Consider the following 22459-nt stretch of genomic DNA (forward strand, 5'->3'; position numbering starts at 1 on the left):
CAATGCTTGCAACAAACTATGAACATGAACAATGCACACACACTTGCCACACAAATTGTGGAACTCACCTGGTTTTAGCAAACACCAAGTTATCTCCAAAGTTTCCAATAAAGACCACAACACATAATGAGACCAAGCTATGTTTGAGGAAACACCATAATATAGTTCCTCACCATCACTGCTCAACTAATAATATACAACAATTCACCAACCAACTATTTAACGGCGTATCCAATGCACAAGTTCAAGACTTACTTATGTTTGGTCAACAATTAAAAGTTGTATGGTCACCTTTAAAGTAAGGGATATCTTTATACTTCGAAAATCTCTCTACTACATGCGAAAAAGAACCATGCATATTAAAAATAAATATGGTCGTTGACACGTGGAAAGAAAGCAAACCAATGATAATTATGTAAATACACAATAATCACTCTTAAATCTCTTATTTGCAGCACGATGCGAAATTCGCGTTAATCTCGCAAATGCTCTCTTTGCATAGCTCGCTTATCTCAGACAAATAAGACAAAAATCCTCTAAATCATCACCTTCTATTTCTTTCTCAACAGTAATTCATTTCAAGAGAACACGATTTAAAAGTTATCTAGGGATGATAAAACTGAAATTTAGAGGATCTTAAATAAAAGATGTACACCTATAATAAAGATATATAGATTTTGATTAAGAATTTGATAATTTCTTTTATTTGAGTTATAAAATTTTAGATTTGATTTTTTTTATGAGTGTTGTTCTTGATATTAATCACATTACATATTACTACCACATTACATAATTAAGTTATTTTTCGAAAATAATTATTTTTCTATTTTCTCATCAATTGATATAAGAATTTTAGTAATTGATATTTTGAGGTTTTTGTTTTCGCTGTTAATTTTTTTTATTTAAAAGGATTTTCTTATAATTTTCTTTAAGCAATATCAACAATTTTCTTATAATTTTCTCATCAATTGATATAAGAATTTTATTATAATTTTCTTTAAGCAATATCAACAATGAGAGTTTAAGTTGGTTTTGAGTCAATTATGCTCTAACAAAAAGCATTTCAATTAAGTGAAAAAAAAGTATGTTTCTTTAATTTTATTTTAATGGTATATTTTTTTAATTAAACAAATTTAAGTGTTTTAAAGTCAAACATTTTCAACACTTAATTTTAATATTTGATTTCACTAAAAAATCAAATGAAATAAATTAATTACATAACTAAAAAATACTATGGAATAAAAAGAAAAAAAAATAAGCTTACAATAATAAAAAAACTTATTTAAATTAAAAATGAAGCTTCCAACATTGCAAATACACTACTGGTGAGCTAAAGTAATAAACGTGAATAAAACGTACTAACAAGTAATGTTTTATTTATTTATTTATAGAAATTAAGTTTTAAACATAACCTTCCTAAAAATAATGAAAATAATTTTTAACAATGAATACATTATAAATTTAGTATATTTTACTCCTCGTGATTACATTTATTTTAAATTAGAAAATAGTGCCCTGTTTTTAACTTCCTAAATATTTACAAAAAATTGCAAATAGCACGTTGAAAAGAAAAGTTGTTTCCTCAAAATAATTAAAAATAAGTGACGATTTTGTAATTGAAAAATTGAAATAATAAGTACAACAAAATTATTAGATCTTTAACTTTTATAAATTACCCTGAATAGTTTGGTAGTCTCTAGTATCATTTTTTTTTCATCACTTTAATTTTGGTTGTCATAATTTTTATTTTGATTTTATAATATTTCCATTTGATTAGATGGTTAATCTAATAGGAGAATCTCAAATCAAATGAGATAAAAGGAGAAATAAAGCTATACATACACTTGTGAAATAATTTTACCCTTTAGGCACCATTATCATCAAATAAAAAAATCACTATCAAAATATCGAGAAATGGATCTTTATATAGTTTTGCACCAGAGGAGGCGAATCTGTACACTACAAATTTCGAAGGCGCCATCACTAAAACTGAAATGTTGAAAACGCGCCAAGATTCAAAATCACAAAATTTCCAAGAAAAACAAACCCTAGTTTTCTTCCCCAAAATCAAACGCATTCCCTTTTTCATTTTCCTCTTAATCACTTCGTCACTTCATTCTTTCATTTTGATTTTGTTACTTCGATCTCCAATTTCTTACCCTAACTCACTATCACAGTAACCCCAATCAGCACTCCGCAGTAGCTATCGTCGCTGCGCACTCTGTCAGTAACTTGCGGCGGCACGATTCACTCCGTCATAGCTCAGGTCATTTCCTTCTCTGAGATGTTACGCGTAACCGAACCAATGTATTCTCATTAAAACTGTGTTCAAGTATTTATCCAAGATTCAAATCTTCTACATTCTATTATTCTCTGCTTCTTATCTCATGGTCCAAAATTTTGTACAAGTAAATATGTGCATACGAGGTAATTTGAAACTTGATTTTTTCCATGTTGGTTATTGTGCTTTCTAGAAATTGGGGCGGTCGTCCCCTGTGCACAACCACAAACAGCTCTGTCCTTTTTTTTTTCTTTCTGAGATCGAGTTCATAAAATCAAGCAATCATGGATAGCTTGACGAAAAATAAGTGTTGCACAAGACGAAAGATGTGATAGAATGAAGAAGTATTATTTAAGGAACCGTGATTTTTGGTTTTGTGAGATTTTCGGCCTTGACTTGTGCAACTGGTCTGGGTCTCGGCCTGGTTTCATATTGATGGCTCGAATTGAAAAGAAGGATTCTTTTTTTCTTGCTCAAATTTCTTCTCTTTCACAGTAATGTGTTCCACCACTTCAGATTGAAGTCCTAATTGTAGAAACAAACTTCCACTTTCAATTAGGAGTTAGATTTTTGCTTTGCTTGATTCACCTCTCCACTGTTTCCTACTATTATTGACTCTTGTTTTACTATTTTTTGACAGTTATTATTCCGGAAAATGACACTTGAACAACCATTTTTGACAACATTTAGACACGCGCACACGTGTCAAAATCTGAGTGATCCAGTTGGAAAAATTAAATGAAAATGGACCACTCAGATTTTGACACGTGTGTGCGTGTCTAAATGTTGTCAAAAATGGTTGTTCAAGTATCATTTTCCTATTATTCCCCCCTATCTGTATGATACGCATATTTCAATATTTCGTGGTTATGGATTTCTTTTTAATTGGAAGTGCAACACCAGATACTGTGGGCGTGTTTCATACTGACGGTTTATTTTAATAAAACATCAATACTAATAAATGAAATTTTGTCATTTGAACTACGTATTCGGGTTTTCTGTGCTGATTGGTTTTGTTGTTTTTATTGTTAGTTGAAGAAGAAGTATTTTTTTATTTAATGAAATAATGAAGAGGAGTTTAGTCATTCTAACAGTAGCTCTAATTCTCACCTTTGATTTTCATAAGATCCAATGATTAAAATTGGTTACTTGTTAAAACCATTAGATTTTAAAGAAAACGAGTAGTGATAATGTTAGAGTGACTCTTTTGAATAACTATCTTATATATTAAATGTATGGCATATTTCAAACGCTATTTTGAATTTTCAGTTCACTCTTTCGATGAGTTAAGTGAAGTGCGGAAGCAGCAGGCAGGAGGATATGAATACCAAGTACTATGATATTGATGATATTATTATGGAGGAAGAGGTAGGTTTCAGATTCTCAGTTTTTTTTAAAGGTGCTGTCAATTGATATGCAAGGGAATGACATCGCATGATGTTTTACGCTGTTGCTAACTTTAACAGAATCAACTATCAATTCATCGTCTTTGCAATTAAGATACAGAATACAACCTGAATTTCTTATTCTAATACAACGGTTTGATATGTTGTGGTCACAGACTGTGTCAGTTATATTTCAGAAGACTGCATCTGGAGTGGGAATAGATCCCAGTTCTGAAAAGGACTTTGTAAGAGCTATTTTCACTCGTCTTTAGATTTCCAAAAGAAAAAAGATTATTTGTAGTGGCACTAGATACGTGCTCTGTGGAGCTTAGTAATTTGGCCTGACATTACATTGTTTAATTTTCAGATTGAAACTGGTTCAAAAGTTGAATTGCCATTTTGGCTTGCTCATGAGTTACAGATGAGACAGGCAGTATCAGTCAACATTCCCTCTTGTTTTGATAAAACGTAGTGGTTATTTAATGTCTTTTTGTTACTTATGAGTGCTTTTTATCATATAATTGATCATTTCATGACGCTGACGAGTTCAGAGGCACTTTTTAAGTGTACTTTTATTTCTGTTGCGCCTGAATTTTTTTGGCAGACCTTTCCTGTTAGTATCTTCCTTCATTGGTTTTAAATGGATTTTAGAACCAATTTTTTTTTTTCTCATCCTTAATTTTCTTGTTGGTTTTAATAATTAGTGCATGTTGTGTGGCATGGAACTTTGGGTAACAACAAATTCAATAATCAATGTACATGGCTTTCAAAGTAATAGTTAAAAAACGGATATTGGCTTACGCACGCTAAGTTGCATTACCATTTATATCGAATTGTACTTCAGGAATTTTTGATCTCTTGAAAGTGTCACATTTTTTTATCTTATAGAATATGATTCTTAACTTCAGAACAAGGCTAGAGATCCAAGCTGATTCGGCCGGTGTGGATCTGAGGTCCAGATGTCCATTCTTTTATGAGTTTGGTTGCAAGATAGCACCCATGTAAGTTTTGCTTATGCTTGTATTTTCTTGCTTGTATGAAATAGCTTTTTATTTCTCTTTTGGTTTAAATTTTACTGACACATTTTACTGTTTTCTTATATTTGGTTGATTAAATATTTTATTGCTGTCTCTGAAGATAGTATGTGGCTGTCAGAATCTTTCTTGTATTATTACATGGTTCATGCAGCATCTCATTCAAATATTTATTATCATTAATTTCGTCATGAGTTCGGTCAACCTAATAATTTTAAGATAGCCAAATGTTCAAAAATTGGATTTGGTCCAGCAACATCTCAGCCCTTGATTCGTAATAACACTTTAATCAAACAGGAGAGATAACATAATATATGGTCATAATTTTTGAGGGAGAATCCACAAATTTATCTTCCGACTTTACCACAAATTCCCTGAACCATTTTTCTCAACATTGGCAACATTTTTTTGCGTATCTTCCTGATTTATTTTTCATTTATGGCAGAGTTGGCGACCGAACCATTGGGTTTCTGTTGTTGTCTGCTTTTAAGAGTAGGTACAAGGAAATTCTCACGAAGGCCCATTCTGTAGCATTTGCTGCTGGTTCCAAATTTTGGTCTATTCTGACAAAAGAAGAGATCAACTGTGAGACGTGTTATCCTTTCTAAATGAAACATGTGTGATCACATCTCTTTTCCTCTTGAGACATTCGTTTTAATTTTTGTTCTAATCCTTTATGTAGTGTATGAGACAGCTCAATCCGAAATGGCATCCTTCAAAAAGTGGCGAATGGGAGGGCCCAGATTTCAGATAGCTTCTGTTCTGGGAAAAAAGAGAAAATCCACTGAATAGTCGCTTTGCTTTAAACCTTGTAAGCATCTATATGTCCCAATGTTATGCTGTTCTGAATATGTATAAAAAATGTCAGTTTTTTTGTGTTCATGTAGACTTGATACAAATATAATGCGTTGTAAATTTCCAATTACGGATACATAAACGTAGAAGTGAATTTACTGACCACCTTGTGGCTATGTTGTGTGCCAGTGAGTCATAGTCAAATCATCTGTACCATAACACTGATCACGGGTTGTGCCTACAGTGTACTAAGTTGCTCGGGTGTGATTTTTTGAATCTTTCACACACAGCATACTTTTCACCAAAATAGCATTCTGATGGTTTTATTTATCAAGATAACACATTTTTACTGTGCTAGTTCAAAATTTAGTTCCCGAAAAACTAAATTTACTGTACTATCGTGGTAAATAAAATCTACATGCATATTATTTTGGTAAAAAAAAGAAAGTCAGTCAGTTATATGTGAAAAATTCGTGATTTTCCCCCGTAAGTGGCACTTTTTTAAAAAAAATCTGCAGCTGGACTCTTGAAATTTAACTTCCTAATTAGCACCTTTTACTGTTTATGATTGAAATTTGATCCTGAGCAGCTGAATTTCGACTTCCAATATGCGGTTTTTCTTGTTTTTTTTTATGCCAGGTGAGGGGAAGATTGTAGCACTGTAACATGTCAGAATTCAGTCTTTGAGAAGTTGGGTTTTAACCTTTGATTGTGTTCTTCTAACCGGAATTTGGTCTTGTAACTAGAAAAGCAAAACGGACGCGGAATTTGGCTCTTTGAATATTGAATTCCCACTGTGAACAGTAAAAAGTGTTAACTGGATAAATAAAATCTAGATTGATTAGAAACTTTTTTTTGTGAAGTGTCACTAAAGGAAAAAATTCACAGGATGTTGAAGGTTGAATTAACAAACACGGCTACAAGCCTAAGAACGTTCTTTGAATGGGTATATAAACTAATTTTAATTTATGAAAAAATATATTTTTTAGAAAAGTATTTATAACAAAAGTTAGTCCAATTTTAATTATAAGTAAATACAACCGATAGCCTGAATTCAGCATGAAAAAACAAAGGAAGAAACATGTAAGAAAGATAAAAAGAGAGAAGACATTAAAACAAGAAAGAATAAGTTCAAAAATGCTTGAAAATCCTTTTTCGATGCTCATACAAAAATAATATGAAATATTACAAATGTCAAAATCCACATTAAGTTCAATAAATGTTATTATGCGTAGTACTCTTGTAACAAATAAAAGAAAGTTCTAGCAATATAAAAAGACACAGAAAAGCAAAAAAGAAAAGTTTATGAAGATATTTTTTCAGCTGATCCAAGATATTTTGGTTCAAATGGAATCTAGTTGATGAAGTTAACGATGGCATAGTGAAATTGATAACATAATTTATCCCTAAAACTAATAATGTTATGTTCTCTGTTGGGACCAAATGTGTTCCCTTTTTTCATTTTTCGTTTGTAGGTATATATTCGTCTTCGATCGTGCTGTGCGTTGGAATTTTGTTTTTCCCTTTTTTTAACTGTGGGAGATATTTTGGTGTATCTATCTTAGATGTGTGGCGCGTGACACATGAAATTAGATATTTTATGCACTTTCTATCCACGCAGGCAGAAACTTGGTTCTTTTAATCGTCGTGGCAATGCACTTTTCGCTTTTTGCATCCAATCCTCTAGATATTTTCAACCTAATGCTTTCCCCACTCCCACCTTGCCGCGTGCATCTTCCTCAACATTTTCTTCTGTTGACTATCCTTTTCTTTTTTCTTAATGGACCACGGATACATTCATTTCCACTCTGTTTTTAATATAATTAAGAGAAACTAATCAAACTTTATTCCTTATAACTTAATTTTAATTTACATTACTGGAGTTTTATCTCTTATTTTTTCTATTTTGGAATCGATAGATTTTAGTCTTTATCTACAATTTTCAAATTCTTATTTATTCTTCAAAATGCTTTCGAATTCAATTGCTAAATTTTTTTATTTTTATTCAAAAGTCACCAACTAAAACTTTATGCCAAAACAGAAAATACCCACTTTTTCCTTTTCGAACCCTAACTTTACATCAAAATGCCCACTTTTCCTTTTTTTCAAACCCAAACTTTACATCAAATCCTTTAAATTTACTAATTTTATACTACTTTTCTAACTTCTAAACTGTTGCTACATTTTGTGTTCTAAACTCGTTATGAAACGCTAGATATTTGAATTAAAATTGTAAATTTGGGAAGTTTAGATGAAATTTTGATAAAATGGATAGACTTGATTTTAAAAATCGGAAAATTTTAGTTGAATAAAAAAATTTAAAACTAAGAGTTGAAGAGATTTTAAAAAAATTTATTTAAACCTTTTTTAGTTCAGGGTTCACAAAAATATATATTTTAATAGCTTTGTGGCATTATTCAGTTATAAAGTATAGTTACGATAAATTGTTGGCACTTATAATAATTTTTTAAATTAATATAATTTATTTTTTTATGTGTCTTATTCTTTTTAGAAATTTGATTGTGTAATACATTATGAATTAAATTGAATACTTATTTTATTAAAGATTTATCAAATATAAAACTCCTATTTAAAGTTGGCCTAAAATAATATTCTATTGCACTTTTGACTTTTCCTTCCAAATCTATCTTTCTTTTCCTTACTTTATTTGCATCTGTAAAGTTGTGCTGCACGCGCCAATGGATAGTCGCGTAAGCTCTTCATATGAAACGTATCACGGCACGTGCGAATGTGTGATTCTCTCTGTAGATCCAATTGCTAAATGGGGCTCATACTGTTTCATATCCAAATTTGGCTAAACGCCACTTATCATAGTTTATTATGTCTCTGCGATATTAAAATAATAATATTCCAAACAAAATATATATTATAATAATTAAATTACTTTTAATTTTATAAAAAAAATATATAAGAAAATGAGAAAAATGCAAAATTTTATCAGTCTTCACTGTTTAATAAACTTGAAAGAAAAATCTTAAAAGTAATGTATAATTGAACCAATTTAAAACAAAATGGGATACCGTGAAAGAGATTTATAAAAAAACTTTCATAATACCCTTGCCCTGATTTAAATTTAAATTTAAAATATACAGATAAGTGAAGTACATTTTTATTGTTTATAATAATACCATACTATTCAAATTAAATATCTTTGATAAAACGTAGAAATGATTATAGTAAAAAGAGAAAAATAATGGCCTTGTTAAAAAGACATGTTTGATCTGAAATCTGTGAAGTTTTGAAGAATAACATGTTTGCCCTTGCAGTGCTGTATATATATGGCATTGCCCCTTCCTCGTGAAGTCACAAAAAATTTGCTATGTCTAACCCAACAAGACTTGGTTGAGTCGTCTCTGCGTTTCATGCACAGCACATGAACTCATCTTGCTCCGCTGCAGACTCCACCATGGAAGATCCCTCCAACCACCGCCGCTCCAAGAAGCACCACCGCCGCCACAACAGCCGCCACCCCGCCGCTACCAACACCACGGTGAGCACGACCACCGGGGAGTCAGACGGGGAGATGGAGGAGGGGGAGGACGGCGACCCGGAGGTGTGGGCGAGCCTGAACAAGGGGTTCCGGCAGGTGCAGTCGGTGCTGGACCGGAACCGGCAACTGATTCAGCAGGTGAACGAGAACCAGCAGTCTCGGATGCACGACAACATGGTAAAAAACGTGTCCCTCATTCAGGAACTCAACGGCAACATCTCCAAGGTTGTCTCTCTCTACTCTGATCTCAACTCCAATTTCACCAACGTTTGCCAACACCGCTCCAAAAACCCTTCCAAATAAATCCAGTCATGTTTCCTTCTTTTTTAATCGTGTCTGTCTCTCTCTATATATGTATGTGTCTGTTGTTGAAGTTGAAGATTTGTGATGGTAATTTTTGGCTTTGTTTCCTCATCAATTGTCAATAAGGACGGTGAAAAGCGAAGCATACTATCGTCTTATTTACTTCTTTCTACACATACTATTACTGTTGTCGACTCTAGTCTTACTTTTCTGTAACTTCACTTTCTCTGTACTTCTAAATCAATAAATTAACTTTTTATTGGATAATAACGTATTCTTGCTCATTGCATGTGAATGGAAGATTCATCTGAGTTGTAATCTTTACTTTTGTTCATAGCGAAAATATCAGTCTTTTGCTCTTTACTTGACCATCATCAGCACGTGAAGTTACAACACAACAGTTTTGAAAGATCTGATATTCACAGTGCCCAACTAACCTCATTAAGACTAAGTTGAATAACCTGAAGAAAGTAGTCTCTTATAATGTGACAAATCAAAACTTTAAGTCTCAATTCGAAGATATGTTAATATTTATTCATTGGTTGAAGCAGTTTGCTTAGAAGGAAAATAATGTAAAAAAAGTGACCATTTAAAGGAGTACAACACTCTTGGAGTGGCGCAATATCATTTGTGTAAAATCTGGATAATCATGAGCTCTGCCTTTTTCACAGGACAAGGTAAGAGATAACATTTTGTTAATATTATTTTATTTTATGATGGTCCATTTGTACTTTGGATTTAAATTGCAGTGGTGGAAGTGGAGAATGTAGCAGAGGACACGACATGATGCACTTGAATAAATAATCTATCCTCGTACCTATTACATAAGAAAAGTTCAGATAACACACTACAGCCTGATGCATATTGTTGATGAGTATCCCCACTCTGGCAATCTCTAATTGTTTTCCATTATAGCAAGACTAGTGTGGACAAACAAACATGCAAAAACAACAATCCAGACTTAAATTACACTAATATCTGCAAACTTATTCATCTACTGAATGATGAAATATGCAGAGTTTGTGAATCATGGTGTTGGGCAAAGATGGCTCGTTAACACAGTAGAATAATCTCAACTTGTATAAATAAACCATGTCATGAAGTTAATTCTCCACTGTCTGATATGACGACCTTGTTCTTAGGCGAGCCACTTTCACTTCCTTCTGCTTCAATCTTGTACAATACGTCCATACCAGAAAGTACCTTGCCAAATACAACATGGCGTCCATCCAGCCTTCCAAGAAACAATTGGAAGAATGAGTTTGTTGAAAAGGGACCCAACAATAGCCATAAAAACTTGAAAAGTTACCTTTTCATCTCAGGCTCTTTTTTGTTAGACATAAATGTTTGAAAGCGTGTCTATTCTATATTAGGAAGTTGAATCATGAATGTCTAAGTTCAGCTTTATACTTATTTATGTTCAAAATAAAATCCATTCTTGATAAGTGAAAGGAAAATGGACCTTTCTAACTGAGATTCTGTTTGTGCACATAATGGAATAAAGTTTTCCTTTCAAACTTTTCTTTTCCACCAAAACTAGAATCGCATTTTATTCTAAGACAATAAAACCATTAAGAAAAACAAAATCATATTTATACCTGTCACAGTAAGGTTTTCACAAGTTAATTCTATTCAAAGTCAAGAGTATGCAAAATAAGTAAAAAAAATAAAATTAAATACCAGCTGGTTTTAACTGTGGTTATGAAAAACTGGGAGCCATTGGTGTCTTGCCCAGAATTCGCCATAGATAAATATCCTGAAAGGTGACAATCATGCAAGAAGGGTGAAGAGGTGCAATAATATAAATTATATTAACATTGTCATAATAATGAATATAAAAATGCCAGTAACAGAGAGATAAAAGTTCACCTGGTCCAGAATGCTTCAGCTTGAAGTTTTCATCAGCAAACTTTTCACCATAGATTGATTCTCCTCCTCTTCCATCACCACGGGTGAAATCACCACCCTGGACCATAAAGCTTGGTATAATCCTATGGAATGTGCTTCCTTTATAATGAAGAGACACCCCACTTCTTCCCTTTCCTTTCTCTCCTGAAATGAGATGATGTTCAAATTTGTAGTTTTTACTACCAAGAGAATTTATACAGATCAAGATTGATTCCAACTGATCATATATATAAGGGAGAAAACTATCAGCAACATAAGTAGTGGCACCACTTTAAAGTCAAACAACCAAAGTAACTATAGTTGCAAAGCTACCCGTACAAAGCGCCCGAAAGTTTTCTGCACAAAAGGGATAACATGATAAATAACCAAATCCTGTACATGACACTAAAATCTGTCTAAATAAACATCTTAAGCATTTCATTATAGTATAGCATGCCTTACCTGCAGTTTTCGGAACTGTGTTTCCGAAAAGGCCCATTACTATGCGACCTGAAGTAAGAAACAAGATTTTTACTGATAAGTGACCCATTCAGGATCATAACGTAGTGCTATAATAATTAAGCCCTAAACCGTAAAAAGAACACAACAACTAAGGCAGAAAAGAAGGGGAAAATATTGCACAAATTAACTTATACACAAATTAAAAGTCAATGTTTCAAAAAGTTAGCATAAGAACACTATTACAAATTAGCTGATACGTTAACTAAATTTAGGATACAAAGAAATTGTTTTCATCTTTTTTGCTTCGTACTTTTCTTTCATACAAATGTTTTGGAAGCTTGTATCTAAACATATCCTAAACCATTCAGATGGAAGCTGGCTAGTGCTTTGCAAAAGTTTGCATTTTAGACTGCCGTGAAATAGAACTACCCATCGAATCATCCATCACAATGCGCACGGGGTTCCATCACGTTCAATTCCACTTCAGAATGAAATAGCCCTTTTTTCCTTGTACCATACTTGAGAATACCATGGCACCACTTCTGATGCACAATTCATTACATATAATTATCAAAGGAGTGCCTCCTAACACAAACCATCTTAAATCAGCGAGTGCGGTGTCGATTTAATGCAACTAAAGTCCCAGCCAACACTCAATCTGCTATCACATTCCAAATCATAATATAAAAATAATTGCCATAATCCAACAGATGTAAATAAATGCGAAACAGTGAAATATCGGGATGGAATTGAAAAAAAAAACTGAACTTTCTAGTGAATGAAGCATACCCGCTAATTTCCCATGGATCTCTATGTCGAAATACACCTTGTGAGTGACACCCTCCAAATCTTGTCCCAAAGGGACATCCTAGAAAGCAAGGGAAAGGGCTAATATGCATCAATCGATGATTGACCCACTAGACCCAAGAGAAGGGAACGAAGGAAAATAGTGGCAGAAAGATGAATTCTTACCGAGCGCTGATCACGAGAGGAAGGTTGATTGGTTCTGTTGTCTACCAAGTGGAGCTGAAAGAAAGCAATGGTGGCGCAGAGGAAGAAAAGCCATAACAGACACACCCAAATCAGCGTTCCAGTTCCTCTGGAGGCCATTGCAGTCAGCTGATGCAAAACCTCAATCAACTGCTAAACATAGTTCGTGTTAACCAATTACAATTATAATTTATTGATGATATACAAGATTTTGGATATTTTCCTTTTGTTCTTCATTTTTATACTATATCTGCCTAGTCATTTTCCCAACCTTAAAAAACAAGTCTTTTTAGTTTCAATAATTTTATACTATTCGAAGTGTCTATTCACCTAAAGTCTATTTAATACATCTAATCAGTGAAAAAAATAGATTGGATCATTTAGTTAAATGTAAATAGATTATTTTAAAATAAAAAATATCATTGAGGATGTATTCCGTTAGAGTTTTATTAAAGACTTTTTTTTATAAAAAAATGTAATTTTAAAAGATCACTTAATACTAATCCAAATTTTTGTCGGCAGATGTCATGTCATTTAATTACTGACCTATTTTGCGAAGTAGAGGATGAGGGTTCAGATTGAGAATGTTAGGGTTTCTGAACTTAGAATGGGGTTCTTCTCTGTTGGGGATGAGGGTTCTTCTTTGTTTTTCCATGAATTTGTTTTTTCGTTTTGAGTTCATTTGATTTGTGATAATGGGTTCCGTGGTGGTTGTTGTTGGATGCACAGGTGGCGCGAACGAAGGTGTTGGTAGTTGGCCATGGGTGGTGTTTTTGGATGGTTGTTGGACGGAGAAGATAATGAAGGTGCGAAGATGGTGGTTGACTGTCACCTTGGCGACGGTTAGGGTTAGGTGGTGACTAGGGTTTCTGTGTAGGGGAAATTAGGGCTTCTTGAGGTAGGAGATGATAATGACGTGACAAAGGTGATGTGTCATTTATTGCACAGCTGGACATGCACCATTAACGATTTAAACGTTGTATGCGAAACATAAATTAGATTTTTAGGACAATATTGAACAGAAAAAAAAGGACCATTTCGAATAAAGCTGACAAAAATTAGGACCAAAATGGGTATTAAGCATTAAAAGATTTTGCGATGATGTAATTACTTTTTTATGATATTTTAATTTAAATTGTAAAGGATTATAAAATATGAAATTATAAGAATTAAAATTTTGTAAACTTACAATTATTCTAAAAAAAATTGTAAAAAATAATCATAAATTACTTTTTATTTTTACTTGTTTATAATTATATATATTAAGTGTCACTAGTTTTTTATTACAGAAAAAAAAAAGTTTACGGAATCCAAATTATCTTAGCAAATAGCGAAATGGATCAATTCAGTCCCTTCAGTTCTAACCTCTTATTGACTTATTAAGAATCGATCTATTGACATATCAACAAAAAGGGAAAAAATTGCACAATAAAACTTCAAACTTAAAAACTGTAGTATATTATTCATTCATTTTTATTTTTAAAAGTGTGAGTTCATTGGTCTCCTCCAATGGTTTAAAATGTATAAAATAATTTAATCTGACAATTACATAATAATGCTTTTCTTTTTTATCTTTAATGAATGACTCCATATAATATTTAATGTTATTCAACGATCAAATTGACATATAATACACTAATTATGATATTTATTGGATACAATATATTCATTATTTCCATAGATATATTTACTAAAGTGTATTTTCTATAGAAATAATATACACATTAAAAATCACATAGAAATGGTTTCTTTTATAACATGTATTTTAAAATAAGAAATTTCGAACGTATACCAAAAAAGAAAATATACCTATAACATATATTAGTTTATTTGTTATGATTGATTTCGTACTGTATTTAGTAAACATAAAATTTATTTTTATTGGAAAATCAACAAAATAAAAATGTGATAATCTAGAAAATGATATAAAAATGGTGGTAATTTTTAAAAAGATGACATTAAAATATCTTAATGACAGGTTTTCTACTATCTTCTTTGTAGACTTTTAACATAAATTTTCATTCTTGTGAAGATTAAGGACAACAGAGTATGTTCATTTTGTACCATTTTAAGGTGGTTTTGACTCCTTAAGTATGCATGTGTGCTATATCCCAACAAGTGTAGTTCAAATATATTCAAAGTGAATCTTTATTCTTTTGTGGTAATGGTGATATGTTTAGATTTTTAACTAAAGTTTTATTTGTTTAATTATATCATCTTGTGACAAATAAAGCTTTAAGGAGCAAGTGTGAGAAAAAAAAAATGACAATTTAACTAAGATAAGAAAAGCTAGTTTCAATTTATAATTATACTAATGATCTATGAATTCTATTGAACGATGATGATTGACGAGGAAATTGGGTGTTTGAAATATGTTGTATATTGACATGTTATAATTGATTAAGTCATATGATGAATAAAAGAGATTGAATGTGAAATATGTGTTGCATGTTAACTTGATCTTTGATGTGTGAAATTTAAATTGAAGCTTTGTATGTACTCTATGTTAATTTTTTTATGGACACCAATTATTTGATAAAAGTGCAAGAAGAGTTTCTTTGTGTTTTAATTATCTATTTGAGTTGTGAATTGCAAGAGTTATCATGCGTTACATAAGTCCATACGAAGATAATAATATTTATTACTTTTTATATGTGATCCGAATAATTGTCGTTTTGCCTTAACAATAACCTACAAGTGTAGGAATGTGTGGATGTCTACAAGTGTAGGAATGTGTGGATATGTTTTGTTTATGAATAAATTATTTTAAAGTATATTAAAACTTTTATATTTAGACTTTGAATTTGAATTTGAATATATACCTAATTTAATTATGTTGTTTTGGATTTGTAGAGAATATGATACTTTTTTGAAGAATAAGGTTTGGTTTGGGTGAAAAAAAATGTTCTATTCATTTTGAAGTTGACATTGTTATTCGTTTGAATTTAGGATATGATTACATTGCTTTGAAATTTGACGATGGGTTGTGAAATAAATAAATAAAAACTAGCATATTCTGAAACTTGGAATATGATTAATATATTAAAATAAGTCTAGTTTTGGACTAGTTCTATAGGGTAGTTTTGAGAAGGTTGACACTATTTATTATTTAAACCAATTTGATCTATGACTTGTGGAAATTATGTAAGATACTATGTTCACATGCATATGAAATTGATGTTAAAATAAATGTAACGTTTAAATATAAATGTACAGGTTAGAAGGTGGCAAAGTTATGTAGGAAATTCAAATATTGTTCTTATGTGAAACTTGAGTTTTGATTATTAATCAATATAAGCTAGAAGGATTTTATTTATAATAAAACGTATAAAATAATTTTATGTTAGTATTTAAGTTATATTGGAATGGTTGAGACCAATTTATATTAATTCCAATGCTTTGGAATATTTGTTTTGGTTGTTAAACGATTTTAAATTTTTTAGTATATTTGTTCAAACGAGAAAATCTAGCTCAAGTGAAAATCTATAAAAGACAACTCTATTTTCAAAGCAATATAATTCTCTTTCTTTTCATAAGAATTTTTATTTCAAATGATAAATTTGATCTAAAAAAAAATATCAACAGTACGAGTCTCTTATGATAATAATAATATGAAATAAAATTACTTTTTTTAAAGTACTCCATAAAATTACTTTTTTTTAATGAGACTCAATTTAAAAGGCAAAAATTTATAAAATACCTATTGAATCTCTTTGTTCTTAATTTAATGACATTGTAAACCCAACTTGACAACATCATAATAAAGCAGATTTTAGACGAGTATTTAATTATATATTTAATTGAAAGGATTTTTAACGAAAAAGTTCAAACAAATGTACTTAAGGAAACCCTAAGCATTTATGCCCCTTTTGCATTTACATCTCAACCTTCTACAATTACCTTTCTCTCACCCTTTTATTTGCATCGATAATACGTTTCAGCCTTTTGTCCAGTAGCAGTTTCAACGCTTTCGCTCCAACGCTTATTCGCCAAAAATTGTCAGACTCAGAGGCATACATTATTATTGCCTTGCAAAGGTGTGTTCATCTTTTTGTTCAAAAACACGTAACGGACGTTCTCCAATGTCACCACCACGCATTCATTGCCTTCAATGTGCACTCATCTTATTATAAGATTTTACTCATTTATGCAATTTAATTAGTGGACTTTCTCACAATTAATAATCCACTCTCTCAATATTTTAACCTAGTCAATCCGACAACTCTAGGTTTTATCTCAAACCACTAACAACCTTAGACACTTTCCCACCATGGAAACATACTTCTGCAATGTTTGGATATCCGTTTCCAACGACACAAACAGAGTTTTACACATTAAGGAAGTATTTTACTAAAACTAAAATTACATTTAATAGAAAATTTTGAATTATTCCTTTGTATAATTATGTTAAATAGAAGATTTTATAAATTAAAGTGACCCTATTCACTTTAACAGGATTGTCCTTTGTTAAAACGGTGAATGTGAATGTGAATGTGAACATGGAACATAGCCCACCTAACCAGAAGTCAGTAGCAGCACTGTCCCAGTTTTATTACAAAAGTAGAAACATAAAAAACGTGACTTTTACTGGTCTGACAATGTGCAAAGCATCAACTTGAATTAAAATAACCTTCCCAACTGCTTTCATTAAGTACATTTTATATTAAAGTCCATGCATTAATTTTATTTTAATGGCTAACCTCATGGAAAAAGATAAGGAAATAATTTTGTTGTGTGAACATTAAATTTACTAACTTTATTTTCTTCGACTTTGATCGGATGCATAAATGTATAATTATTAAACTTTGCAGACCCAGCCTGCACAATAAAACTTCCTCAGTAAGACAGGAAACAAAGGTTTTTAGCCAATGAAACCAGATAAACACAGAGGCTCTTTTACCAAGGTGACCCATTTGTCTTACTCTTGGACTGTACATATTGGTTAGTTACACGTGTTTTCATAGTTCCATTGATATATATATATATATATATATATATATATATATATATATATATATATATATATATATATTCTGTTGGCAGGGAAGGGTGAGAATGAAAATTGAATCATTCAAGATCAAGATGTTAAATTTCTTGACCAAAAGGGAGAAAGCTTGCAAGGCAGAACATCCTTCGGACCTTAAGGAAGCCTTTTCCAAGTTTGCGAGAGGAGGGAGCCAAATGAACAAGGATCAGCTTCTTCGGTTCATTGTGGAGCACCAGGGAGATAATATCAGCGGCGAAGAGGATTTGGATAAAATAGTTGAGAGTTTTTTAGTAGCACGGAGTTGTAGTTCTAGCTCTAGAACCAGATCTGCAAGATTTCCTGATGTGTACAGTAAACAAGGGTTAACTCTCAATGACTTCGTCGATTTTCTGCTTCTGCATGATTTCAATGCGGCCTTGAATGACAAGGTTTGCTCTTTCTTCAAGATGCCAACATTTTGTTTCCTACTTTATTAATTATTTGCACAATGCTAAAGTCTACCTTGTCTTGTCTTGCTTTGTTTATTTTCTGGTTTCTACGTATCTTTATTGAGTTTCATTTACATGTAATAATAATGTCAACATTGTGGTTCAATGATAGATTACAGTATATGGAGAGTTTGTCTGTTTTCTGTGTATTGATAGTGTAACAGTCTTTACACTGACCGTGTATGAAAAATTAACTCGGGTGATACCAAAGACTAGACAAACATAGATTGACAAGTGGAATTTTTTTTGCCATATATAACTTGCTTGATTGCAGAAAATTGTCTGGTCACGGGAAAGTGTTTGGAGCACAGAAATTTTGCTGAACACAGAAACGTGTGCTTATTCAGAAAAATTCTTAAATCACAAAAGTTTATAGCAACATATGTTCTTTGTTTCATATGGTATCTTTTATTGTCAATATCTGTAGTTTGCATTGGACTTTATAAATGGGTTTGTAAATTTTAACCTTTCCTGACAATTAATAAGAAATCACATGTGTTTCCAGGTTCATCATGATATGAATGCTCCCATGTCACATTATTTTATGTATACGGGACATAATTCCTATCTGACTGGGAATCAATTTACTAGTGAGAGCAGTGACGAGCCAATTATTGAGGCTTTGAAACAAGGTGTACGAGTAATTGAACTAGATTTATGGCCATCTAAATCTTCAACTATAGATGGCATTAAAGTGGTTCATGGAAGGTACTAGCTGGTTATTAAAACCATATCTAGTGAGAGTTCTTAGCAGAGGAAAAAAAGGAATAAGTAGTTCGTCTTATAGAGTTGGATGATTGTTTTCTTACGTATATTTTTCATCAATGCAGGACTTTTACCACTCCAGTCGCCGTACGCACATGTCTAAAATCCATAAAGAAATATGCATTTTATAAATCAGATTACCCAGTAATTCTTACCTTGGAAGACCACCTAAAACCAAAACATCAGGATAAATTTGCAGAAGTAAGCACTCATTGTCAATTACCCTCTAAATAAGAAAAAAAAAACTAGGGATCTAGACCATTTTTTATTGCTTTTTTTCTCTACTCATGCAGATGGCATTTGAAATATTTGGAGAAATGCTTTATTGTCCCCAAACAGAGTCTTTGACAGAATTCCCCTCACCAGAATCGTTGAAAAAACGGATAATTATATCAACCAAACCACCAAAGGAATTGCAGCAATCTGATAGTATCAGCAAAAGCAAAGCTGGGCCAAATGAATGTGAAACCCCTGACGAAGAATTTTGGGGACTGGAATTGTCAGATTCTATGTCTAAACTAACTGAGGACAAGGTGAGTGAAAAAATACTTTCATCACTTTTAACCAAGGTGTAGTAAAAGTAGAAAAATAAAATTATATATGCTAAACCAAAGGTGAAATTTCAATTGTTAGTCCTTTGAATTCACGTTCTCTGGTTTGACAGGGGAATGCACGTGATGCAGATCAGGAAAATATAAACACAAGCAATAACATTCCAAACAAACAAGGTGTATTGCGATACAAACACTTGATCACAATCCATGGTGGGAAAACAAAAGGTTCCATCAAGGATCAACTAAAAGATGATACTAAAGTTAAACGGCTGAGTTTGAGTGAGAAGAAACTAAAAAGTGCTTCTGAGTCTCATGGAGCCGACCTTATTAGGTACCTATCAAACTTATTTGAGCGTTACCAGTAGCTGAAGAGATTATCAGCAGTTCTATACTTGACAATACCCATGGCACACTTACACACGGCTTGATAGAAATTGTTGTCCTTTCCAGGTTCACACAGAAAAATATCCTCAGGGTTTATCCTAAAGGAGAACGTGTCAAATCCTCAAATTTCAGGCCACATTTAGGGTGGATGTATGGAGCTCAGATGGTTGCATTCAATATGCAGGTTGGAAATTCATGACAGATCTAGAAAGCAAAGTCTCAGATAAAATGCTGTCTCAGCACATTTTAATTTGATATCATGGTGCTAGTGCAGTACAATATGCATGCTGAAGTATTATCGTGTGATTGTTATAGAAAATGTGTCAAGGAGTAGTCTTTTTACCTAAAAGTTTAAGCTCTTGGGTTAAAGGCAGAGTCTTTATCCAAATATACTAGAAAGATCGGGAATATAAACCTTTCCGACATTAACACTTGTTGTCTTATGACAGGGGCATGGAAAATCACTCCGGTTGATGCAGGGAATGTTCAGAGCAAATGGAGGGTGTGGTTATGTTAAAAAGCCTGAATTTATAATCCGAACACTTCCACATGACGAGGTGTTTGATCCTAAAAAACAACTGCCAGTGAAGGAGATCTTAAGAGTAAGCACATGCCTATTCACTTTGCTAAAAGGAAATTGAGTTGTTTCATAACATTCGCATGTTTTCATATTCAACAACAGGTAAAAGTATACAAAGGAGATGGTTGGAATTTAGATTTCAGTCCAACACACTTTGATCGATTCTCTCCACCAGACTTTTACACAAAGGTCAGTTGCACAATTATTTGATAGATTTGGAGCACTGTTGTTGCAAACTAAGGTGAACCTAATACCATAAATGATCTTTTACCATCAAATTCAATGCTAGTTTTTCATAATTGAATATTGATCTTGACTACTCTTACTTATAACAAAGTCGACAAAAACATCAAAATGGTGCAATTTTTACTTCAAAATTACCAAAATGGTGTAATTTTGAAGTTGTACCACTTTGATACTACTCAACTAAAAAAATTATAACGAACTGAAGTCGTGTCGATTTGATACATTCAATTTATATACAATACACTGAAGTTGTACTAAGGTGACTCGACTTCAATTTATATTACAATGCACTGAAGTCGTATCAAGTTAACATGACTTCAGTTTATATCACAATACACTGAAGTTGTGTTATTTTGATACAACTTTAGTTTATATCATAATACACTAAAGTCGTATCAAATTGACACAACTTTAGTTTATATTACAATATATTCAAACCATACCAAGTTGACAAGACTTCAATTCATATCACAATACACTGAAGTCTTTCAATTTATATCACAATATATTGAAGTCGTACCAAACTGACATGACTTCACACACAAAACGACACTTAAATTGTACCAAAATGGCATGACTTTTTTAAAATGAAGTCGTGCCAGACTTCAAAGTTACACCATTTTGATAATTTTGAAGTCAAAATTGCATCATTTTGGTGCTTCTGCCTAACAAAGTGACAATGTTTGAACAAATTGTTGGACAGGTGTGCATTGTTGGAGTGCCAGCTGATTGTGTGAAGAAGAAAACAAAAGTAAATACGGACACATGGTATCCTGTTTGGGATGAAGAGTTTAAATTCGAATTGAGGGTTCCTGAGCTTGCTTTACTTCGGATAGAAGTGAAGGACAAAGATAAGGGAAAAGATGACTTTGCAGGACAAACTTGTTTGCCAGTATCAGAGCTCAGGCAGGGATTCCGGTCAGTCCCTCTGTTTGACCCCAAGGGAAAGAAATTGAAATCTGTGAAACTTCTAATGCGCTTCAAGATTGAAACTTTAAATAACTCGTCGATATCACTCATTTAAATATTTTGTATTGTTTTAAAACGCAATCCATGGAAAGAACCTTTAACCAGCTAGAAACAGTAGCAAATTTTAGGCAAATTTGTCAATGTTCAACATCACATGGTTCAGTGTTTGTAGTTTATACAGTTAATCAATGAATTCTAGCAGGTTTCTAACTTATTTGTAGCTGTTTTTCATCAAATACTCAATCTCGCAAAAATAAACCAGACCCTTGTGTTGTGTTGCATGAATTTGTTTGTAGTGATTTTTTTTTTCATAATATTATATATATATATATATATATATATATATATATATATATATATATTATATTTAATTTGAAATATTTGATATTTTTTGAATTGAAATTTGGTTGAATATTTACCTATATCATATATAATATATGCGGTTCAGATTTTTTAAAATAAAATGAAAAAATAAATATTAGATAAATAATTAAAAAATTCATTTTGAAGTTGAAGTTTAAATTTATGTTATATGCATTGTTATGATCAATAGAATAATTGCTTAAAAACTATATTTACAGCTATAGTACATAATTATTATATTAATATATATTTTTATTATGATGAATAACATGTTTTTGAAAAAACAAAATATTCTAATTTTGAAATTTATGAATTAAAAGTCTTAAAATAAATTATATTTATGTAAATTAAAACTATTATGATCTCACTTGTTGATGTATACATTTTTTTATATATTTCAGCTTCAACTAAATATACATATATTTTTCAAATACTAACGGTTTATTATGATTTTATAGTATTTATAATTAAAAAC

The 22459-nt window shown here is 31.8% G+C and overlaps 4 protein-coding genes across 5 annotated transcripts; 3 read left to right on the forward strand and 1 right to left on the reverse strand.

Annotated features, from left to right (window-relative positions):
* The first annotated feature begins 1951 nt into the window (after positions 1–1951).
* On the forward strand, positions 1952–6332 carry LOC124840841 (DNA replication complex GINS protein PSF3-like). 2 transcript variants are annotated; one of them, XM_047316968.2, is made up of 8 exons: positions 1952–2266; positions 3551–3649; positions 3843–3911; positions 4034–4134; positions 4575–4667; positions 5146–5285; positions 5383–5511; positions 6135–6332. In XM_047316968.2, the coding sequence occupies exons 2-7, from the start codon at positions 3602–3604 to the stop codon at positions 5490–5492; spliced, it is 561 nt and encodes a 186-aa protein (XP_047172924.1). In that variant the 5' UTR covers positions 1952–2266; positions 3551–3601; the 3' UTR covers positions 5493–5511; positions 6135–6332. The 2 variants fall into 2 exon arrangements, with proteins under 2 accessions (XP_047172924.1, XP_087971491.1); XM_088115365.1 differs by lacking the exon at positions 6135–6332 and having other exon boundaries at positions 1953–2266; positions 5383–5771.
* Positions 6333–8814: 2482 nt separating this feature from the next.
* LOC124840830 (uncharacterized) lies at positions 8815–9483 on the forward strand. Its single transcript, XM_047316957.2, has one exon. It carries the CDS (start codon positions 8890–8892, stop codon positions 9307–9309), a length of 420 nt encoding a protein of 139 aa, XP_047172913.1. The 5' UTR covers positions 8815–8889; the 3' UTR covers positions 9310–9483.
* A 618-nt stretch (positions 9484–10101) lies between these two features.
* LOC124831800 (peptidyl-prolyl cis-trans isomerase CYP19-4-like) lies at positions 10102–12872 on the reverse strand. Its single transcript, XM_047305883.2, has 7 exons — positions 12631–12872; positions 12448–12526; positions 11659–11706; positions 11530–11553; positions 11179–11361; positions 10990–11065; positions 10102–10543 (listed from the first exon to the last, which is right to left on the reverse strand). The coding sequence occupies exons 1-7, from the start codon at positions 12766–12768 to the stop codon at positions 10405–10407; spliced, it is 687 nt and encodes a 228-aa protein (XP_047161839.2). The 5' UTR covers positions 12769–12872; the 3' UTR covers positions 10102–10404.
* A 4603-nt stretch (positions 12873–17475) lies between these two features.
* Positions 17476–21835, forward strand: LOC124831799 (phosphoinositide phospholipase C 6-like). Its single transcript, XM_047305882.2, has 10 exons — positions 17476–17552; positions 17692–18063; positions 18629–18831; positions 18954–19089; positions 19182–19421; positions 19553–19773; positions 19893–20010; positions 20276–20428; positions 20509–20595; positions 21356–21835. The coding sequence occupies exons 1-10, from the start codon at positions 17517–17519 to the stop codon at positions 21674–21676; spliced, it is 1887 nt and encodes a 628-aa protein (XP_047161838.1). The 5' UTR covers positions 17476–17516; the 3' UTR covers positions 21677–21835.
* Positions 21836–22459: the final 624 nt, after the last annotated feature.

The sequence above is a fragment of the Vigna umbellata genome, chromosome 5 (genome assembly GCF_029865625.1).
Source record: "Vigna umbellata cultivar VRB3 chromosome 5, Vumbellata_1.0, whole genome shotgun sequence".
Lineage (NCBI taxonomy): Eukaryota > Viridiplantae > Streptophyta > Magnoliopsida > Fabales > Fabaceae > Vigna > Vigna umbellata.

Excerpts from the sequence above, each read along its gene's own strand:
- LOC124831800 (XM_047305883.2), bottom strand. The coding sequence starts at position 12,768 with ATGGCCTCCAGAGGAACTGGAACGCTGATTTGGGTGTGTCTGTTATGG. Across the intron at positions 11,707-12,447 it reads GATCCATGGGAAATTAGCGG|GTCGCATAGTAATGGGCCTT; the intron begins GTATGCTTCATT and ends TTCTTACTTCAG. Across the intron at positions 11,362-11,529 it reads CTTTCGGGCGCTTTGTACGG|GAGAGAAAGGAAAGGGAAGA; the intron begins GTAGCTTTGCAA and ends ATCTCATTTCAG.
- LOC124840841 (XM_047316968.2), top strand. The coding sequence starts at position 3,602 with ATGAATACCAAGTACTATGATATTGATGATATTATTATGGAGGAAGAG. Across the intron at positions 3,650-3,842 it reads ATATTATTATGGAGGAAGAG|ACTGTGTCAGTTATATTTCA; the intron begins GTAGGTTTCAGA and ends TTGTGGTCACAG. Across the intron at positions 5,286-5,382 it reads GACAAAAGAAGAGATCAACT|TGTATGAGACAGCTCAATCC; the intron begins GTGAGACGTGTT and ends TCCTTTATGTAG.
- LOC124840830 (XM_047316957.2), top strand. The coding sequence starts at position 8,890 with ATGAACTCATCTTGCTCCGCTGCAGACTCCACCATGGAAGATCCCTCC.
- LOC124831799 (XM_047305882.2), top strand. The coding sequence starts at position 17,517 with ATGAAACCAGATAAACACAGAGGCTCTTTTACCAAG. Across the intron at positions 17,553-17,691 it reads ACAGAGGCTCTTTTACCAAG|GGAAGGGTGAGAATGAAAAT; the intron begins GTGACCCATTTG and ends TTCTGTTGGCAG. Across the intron at positions 20,429-20,508 it reads CAGTGAAGGAGATCTTAAGA|GTAAAAGTATACAAAGGAGA; the intron begins GTAAGCACATGC and ends ATTCAACAACAG.